The sequence below is a fragment of the Phalaenopsis equestris genome, unplaced genomic scaffold (assembly GCF_001263595.1).
Source record: "Phalaenopsis equestris unplaced genomic scaffold, ASM126359v1 Scaffold001223, whole genome shotgun sequence".
Taxonomy (NCBI): Eukaryota; Viridiplantae; Streptophyta; class Magnoliopsida; order Asparagales; family Orchidaceae; genus Phalaenopsis; species Phalaenopsis equestris.
This window is the reverse complement of record NW_018165662.1, coordinates 221,012-228,050: the sequence shown is the minus strand read 5'-3', so window position 1 is coordinate 228,050 and position 7,039 is coordinate 221,012. Positions and strand designations below refer to the sequence as shown.

Sequence of the window (7,039 nt, the reverse complement as noted above, 5' to 3'; positions counted from 1 at the left end):
CATTTAATTGACGTTCTGTTTCGGAACTTTACGTGTGAAGTTCAAATGCAATAAGCGCTCTTTAATTACGACATCACGGACTCATGGGAAATTTTGAAGCTGTGTTTTAATTGCTTTTTAAATCCGAATCTACTAAGGTCAGAATTGAGGTGAATAAAACGAATTTACAATTTACATATTTTATAAGTTCTACTAATGCTTAAATCCTACTTGCAGCCACGCATGGCAAACCCGAGAAGCAGCCAAGAAGGTTTTAGGGCGTGGAAATGAAGTGGGAGAGCGATCCGGAGGATTTCTCGCCGTCGGCAACCATTGTGCCATTCGATCCGCCACTCCCGCTTCTGAGAGCGCCCATGAAAGCCGGGCTGGGTGATCGGCCCTCGGCTGGATCCTTCGTACTTGCCTTCAAGGATGCCGCGAGCTGGAGATCTGCATTTCGGGCCACGGAGTCCAAGATTCTAGAGCAGTGCGAGGTACACTTCGTTCGATCTTGCTTCATTCGGTCTTTTTGTGTAATCTATGGACCACGGATGACCCCTTTTTTTAAACCCTAATCTTTGGGGTTTATGTAGACGATTTTAGGGGTCTTTGTTGGGAGTTCTGGAGTTGAAGATATGACTCGTTTCTCATTTTTATCCGCCTTCTTTGAATGATTTTTTATGGTGCTGGAGCAACGAACGATTTTCTGGTCGTATTTTTTTCAGATGTGAAAATGTTTTAATCTTTTAAGCGTTTATAAACTTGTTTGATAACGACAAAATTTCTCTGATCTGTGTTTGGTTCGATAATTTAGGTTTCTGGTATAATTGCTAGAAATTCGCCTTTTTTCTGGATATTTGTTTCAAGACTTCTGGTTTTGCAGCTGGCCGAGCTGGCTGGCTTTAGTCTTGCCAGGCAGTAAGTTAAAGCAGCTGCATAAAGTGATAGAGGAGTACAAACCAGCTCTTGGCTGCAGAGTTTTGGCAGTCTTGATAGGGAGTGCCTCACAGTGAATCGCATATGGGTGGCTTCATTTAGTTTGTGTGCGTACTGTATGTTAAGTTATTTCCTATAGTGTAACAATTGCTTTTGCTTTTGCATTAGCTAAAGTCACATTTATTGCATAGCACACATTCAATGACAATGTTTAATTGTTGTCCATTTATAGCGTTCTTCTCCTTTAGTTAGTGTGATGAATTTCCTTGCTAACTTCAGTTAGGCTTTATTTTTGGCATCCCATGCTGGTTGTGCTGTTTTATCCTTATTAATTTACATAATTAATTGGGATTTCTAAGGCAAGAATTTGTTTAATAGTCTGTTTGAAGTTATAAGTAGTTAGTTGACTTGAGGATGAAGATGATGCGACTTATGAGATAGGAAGGGATAAAGGGATACAAACCAATGATTGCGAAGAGATGAAAGATGATAATAAAGATGGAGTAGATTGCATAATAGATTATTCCTGTACATGTTGTAAATGTAAGTAATTTAGCTATTTAAGTTATTTTCAAAAATGACTTCAGGTTCCTTATTTAAGGTAATGTATTTAGCAAGCTGGACGAACTTGAAATGAAAAAAAAACTTGAAAATTTAGTATTTACGTATTATAAATTAATTTGATGATTACCATTTTATATCCTTCAACATTCCTCATATAAAATACTTTTATCAAGTTAATCAGCTATTTCATTTGTACAGGTGCCTAACATGTTCGATTTGGGTAGCCATATTGCCTTGAGGGTGCCTAGTGTTTATATTACTTGATCATAGTTTTTTTTTTGGTACATGAAATTCTCAATCGAATCATCCAATAATGTGATGGGATTTGGATATTTTCTGATAACGAATCAAGTTGAAAGTTTACTTTTGCTATTCAATATTGATACCTAACCCTTCTCTTTGTGGCAGTGATATTTCTGGATGTTCTTAGTTGAGTAAAAATTAGTATTTTATGGTGCTTTTTAGATAAAATATCACATTGACTTTTGTAAGCAAACTACAAGCTGCTAGGATACTGTGTTTCTGCTGAATATGTGGGGAGCAATTTTCTATTTTAATCTATCAAAATCATATGCAATTAGATTATTTTTATGTGAGTAGATTTTTGGGCACATTGTTTTCTTTAGAACTGTCATTTAACTGTTAATCAGTAGTATAATATTTGAAGGCAATATTAAAAAGGTAATGTTGCTTGCGGTCTTATTTGGTATGTTTTTTAGCAGCATTCTTTTTGAAAATTCTGACATATGACACTTGATTTGTGCAAAAAAAAAAGAAAAAAAAAAGGAAAGAAAAGGAAAAAAAAAAGGAAAAAGGAGTGATTGAAGCCATAATAATTTATGTGCATTTTCTTCATGGTTTCATAACCATGAAAGCTTAGCAGTTTATCCTTATTTGTGAAAATTGTGCTGCTATAATTTTGTACCAAACAACATAACATATTAATTTGGCGGCTGATGGATTAATTGGTGATTTATTCTGTTAGATCATGAAAAATGGTTTTGTTCTATGTTGCTTTTTTGTAAGGCTGGAAATAATGGCATGATGAAAAAGTCGTGTTTTGGAACAAAATAGTGTGTCATGTGATAAAGCAGACCCATCAGTTGTACATCATGTGCCACTTCAGCAAATACACAACATAATTTTGTACCAAACAACATAACATATTAATTTGGCGGCTGTGGATTAATTGGTGATTTATTGTGTTAGATCATGAGAAATTTTCTTGTTCTATGTTACATTTTTTTAAGGCTGGAAATAATGGCATGATAGAAAAATTATGTTTTGGAACAAAATAGTGTCATGTGGTAAAGCGGGCTCATCAGTTGTACATCATGCGTCGCTTCAGCAAATACACAATCAACCCCAAATTTAAAGCCAATCACACAAGAGACCCTCATGTAAATTTAAGGGGAACAAGCTTGGGAAAAAAATCCCAAATGCGTGAGATAAATTGCATACTCCCTATCTGGCAATGTTGAGCTCCAAAATCACATGCCTGCAGCTTCCTTAACGGTGCTTTCTGGTAAAAGTTAGAAGTGATTGAAACAAATTTCTAACTTAGATATGTAAAAGGGAAATTTGGATTATGACAAACTTATTAAAATTAGCATGTGTGAGGCATGATATTGTTTACTGCATTTGTATGCAATAAACTATTTATCATTACTCAAATCTGCATTCTTCTGCGACATGTAAAAAAGAATCAGCCAACTCATTTATAACACGAAATACTCTAGTTTTCTTATAATTATCTTTACATCATATGGTAAATCTTTTACAAAATCTTTCTAATTTGAATTCATAGCAAGATGGGTGTGTGTAAATGAAGGCTGGAGCTCGTGCTGGGTGTTCTATCAGCGTCTCCAACAAGTGCAAGCCCCCCTGGTGGAAATTCATATTTGGTACCAAAACAATGGATTTTGCTGAGAGGGAGCGATGTGAGGAGCGTGAGATGTCTTCTTGCATGGCATTAGCTAAGGATGCATGCACCAGTTTTGCAAGGGAAAAATGCATACCTGCATTTCGGGAAGCAAGAGTTGCTACTGGAAGCACATCAGAAGTTGGATTTGCTGCACTTGAGCCAGTCACAGCAGATGAGGCAATCGACTACAAAGGTACTAAGGCTAATTGAAACCATTTTTATTGAGTAAGCTGTTTCTGTTGCTTGCAATTTTTGGTTTGTTTTCTAACGTTTTTAATGTACCTAATGAGGTTTAGGTTTTTTTGTATGAAGACAATTTAAAATTTCATTTACATTTCATTTTGGGTAAATATTTCATTGCGTCCTGGTATGAAAGTTGTGATTGTGGCATGTGCGAAAATGGAAATAAGGTGAGGAAATGGGAAAACAATCAGTGGGGGTAAGCATGTAATTTTTCTTGGGAAAATGCACGGGACCTCTTTTTTTAGTTCAATCTTTTATCATAATTCACAACAGGCTCTACGAACCGCAGATGTTAACTTTATAGTTTCTCTTGAAAAAAGAAAAAATAATGGGGGCATCTACATACATACTTCCCAATTTATATGTATTTATAAATCTAACACCTAATTTTACTTGTTTACATTTATACCACTCAAAATTTTCATATCATATAAAAAATACCACCATTTTAACATTTAAAAAGTGAAATATACCTTTTTCATGCATAGATAAGGTGGCATAAATGTACAAATTGAAGTTTAGGTGTTAGATATGCTAATACAAATGAAGTGAGTGGTTTATAACTCTTCCAATAACAAAAAAAAGGAAAAATACTATAATTTCTTTTTTTTATGTCAGTACACAAATGCCTCTTTTTTTTATAATGAATTTTACGGCATTTTAAAAGGAAATTAACAACCTTGTATCTATGTTTTTGTTTATTAAGAAAAAAGGTTATGTTATTTTTGTTCAGTGTCGGGAAGCTTGATTTGATTCTTTCCAATTATAATGATAACTGCATAATTTACTTATACCATTCAATTTAATTTGAATGGATGGATTTGAAACAATCCAATCACTTCAAATTCAGCGTCAAAATCATCTAAATTGAATATATGGCCTGGTTTAATAATTGCAGTTATCATGATAATTCAAGAGGACCTGAATCCTTTTGGTAAGCTGTGTCTATCCTTTTAGACAAGGTTTTGTAACTTTCAGAACGTTCCATCTGAAATGATTGAAAATAAAATAATTTTTGAAAACTTGAAAAATTGACGGGAATCGAGTCGAGTTGACTTGGTTCAGTTTAATTTAAGATTTGAGTACCACTCTTACCCTGATACTTTTTTCAACCTTTTTCAAAACTTTGTTTGATTTTTTCTATTTAAGCAAATCTGCTTCATGGAGTTTTACAAGGAAACTTATTAACTTGAGTAATTGAAGTGCATAGTTTGCTTGATATGTTGTCACTAAGGTATGAGATCTTACGTATTACTATTTATTCAATAAAAAGAGCAGTTATTGAAATTCAATATATCTTAAATCCAAATTATGCAGTTTATTATGAATCTCATTAATATTTTATTACTATAGTAAGTCTGACTTGCAATTTTTTTCTCAAAAGTTGCCCAATCATTTGATATAATGTGTGCAGAACCTATGTGTAACTTTCATATTGTATTTTAATTTTAGGGAAAATTAGGTACACGATATCCAAAAATTGGTTTTTTATGAAACTTGCTTGGCCCATACGGACAAATTATTGTTTATGTATTTGTTTGTGTTGCAAGTTACTCTTTAAAATTTTAATAATAATAAGATATTTGTATTGTAGTTTTGTTTTCCCTTTTAAGTTTTGGTGGATTCATTTCAAATGAAAAGTAATTGGATGTTAATTTTATAAATGGTCAAATTTCATTGCTACATAAAAAATTGTCCTTCAATTATTAAAACATTCAACTTTCTTAAGTTGATCAGTCGTGTAGACTATATAATGTGGGCTTTGAAAATTTTGATGCCTCCAGACTCTTTGATTTGTTTTTGTATTGTGTTATTTTTTTTAATTCTATATAGCTCATTTAGCCAAGCATGATTATGAAGATCTCTTATCTCTATCCTCTCAGACCATAATTTTTCAAACTCCCCTGAATCACATTTGCTCATGTATACGTGAAACAATCGTTGTACTGTCTTATTACTATTGTAGTGATGTACTTTTGAATGTGCCTTCTTAGAGATATGCCACTGATATAATCGATGTTGAGTATGAACCAATACTATTTCTATAGCTTATGCCATTGATTGATCTTGATCAATATATATTGTTATAGAATACTTATAATTGATTGTGTGAATGAATGTACTGAATAACAAAGTAAAAAAAATTAATTCTCTTCTGATAAAAATGTTACTCTAAACAAAAAAATTTACTAGTGATGATTAACTCCAACTAACGGTGCACAAACAAAATTATACATATTAAATTGATAATTTTTGTCAAAAATTATGACGTCTCTGAAGCTATTATAGTCTAGCCTTGACATGCCATCACTTCAAAAAAGGCTTTTTAATATATTTGATTCATTAAATTCGACATCCCAAGCAAACATTTCATCAACTTTTCTTTTCTTGAATAATTGTATTAGAGCATTAGTATCTCTATTCTCAATTCTAGTCTTTTATCTTTTTGTTTATAATTAAATGCATCCTTTGTATGCATCCAACTTTCTCTACTCCAGCTTCCTCAACTTGATACCTGAATGCATTAATCGTCCTGATTCCTGCTTGTGTCTTTGACTACAACACAAAAATTGTTGATCAGTTGCTTCAGCTAATGGATGGTTATGACTTTCTATAAATTTATTTACAGACCAGTTACTCGCAGGATCAATGACAATTGTAATCATTACTGAACAACCAGTTTTAGTGTCTGATTTCTTGAACTTCGTTGTGTTATTTAATTTGTGTGCTTTCTTTTGACCAGCTTAATGAATATTTTGATTTAATATTCCTTTAATTTGATCAATAACTAATATGGTACTTTCGAACACTGAAACTGATATCATGAGCATTGTTTCAATACAAGTTATATGTCTCATTTTTCCTATGAGCAATTGTGGAAAATAATTTATCTGTATTTGGTTCAAAATCCATAGGATTTTCATCATTGCATTCATCTTCTTGCATCAAGAACTGCAAATTCATTTGTGAGATATTAATGTAGTTAAGAGAAAATGAGATATAAATATGTACTCAAGAAACAATCATCCAAATAACATATCCTGCAATCAATGTACTATGAAAAATGATGTCGAATCATGTTATATTCAAGACGAAACACTCATAAAGCTATTATCTATGTTGTTATATATAGTACAACATCGTTTAAAATGATGAAATACCATCTTATACTATAGAACAAACGTTCTTAAGCTCTTACATATATTATAATATGTAGTGCAACATGGTTGTACTCATGAAAAAAATGATGAAAAACAATGTATTATATACCAAATGTTCATAATGCCCTTTCATATGCTATGATATATTGAACAACATTGTTGTACTCTTAAAAAAATGATGCAAAACGATGTTATATTATATATTAAATGTTCATAATGTCCTTACTTATAT

At 32.3% G+C, this 7,039-nt stretch overlaps 1 protein-coding gene across 3 annotated transcripts; it reads left to right on the top strand.

Moving 5' to 3' along the window:
• The first annotated feature begins 204 nt into the window (after positions 1–204).
• Positions 205–4,019, top strand: LOC110033565. 3 transcript variants are annotated; one of them, XM_020737591.1, is made up of 2 exons: positions 205–473; positions 3,311–4,019. In XM_020737591.1, the coding sequence occupies exons 1-2, from the start codon at positions 267–269 to the stop codon at positions 3,611–3,613; spliced, it is 510 nt and encodes a 169-aa protein (XP_020593250.1). In that variant the 5' UTR covers positions 205–266; the 3' UTR covers positions 3,614–4,019. The 3 variants fall into 3 exon arrangements, with proteins under 3 accessions (XP_020593250.1, XP_020593252.1, XP_020593251.1); XM_020737593.1 differs by lacking the exon at positions 3,311–4,019 and adding an exon at positions 863–993; XM_020737592.1 differs by lacking the exon at positions 3,311–4,019 and adding an exon at positions 794–993.
• Positions 4,020–7,039: the final 3,020 nt, after the last annotated feature.

Coding starts and splice junctions, on each gene's coding strand:
- LOC110033565 (XM_020737591.1), top strand. CDS start 267: ATGAAGTGGGAGAGCGATCCGGAGGATTTCTCGCCGTCGGCAACCATT. Junction 474..3,310: donor AGATTCTAGAGCAGTGCGAG/GTACACTTCGTT, acceptor GTGTAAATGAAG/GCTGGAGCTCGTGCTGGGTG.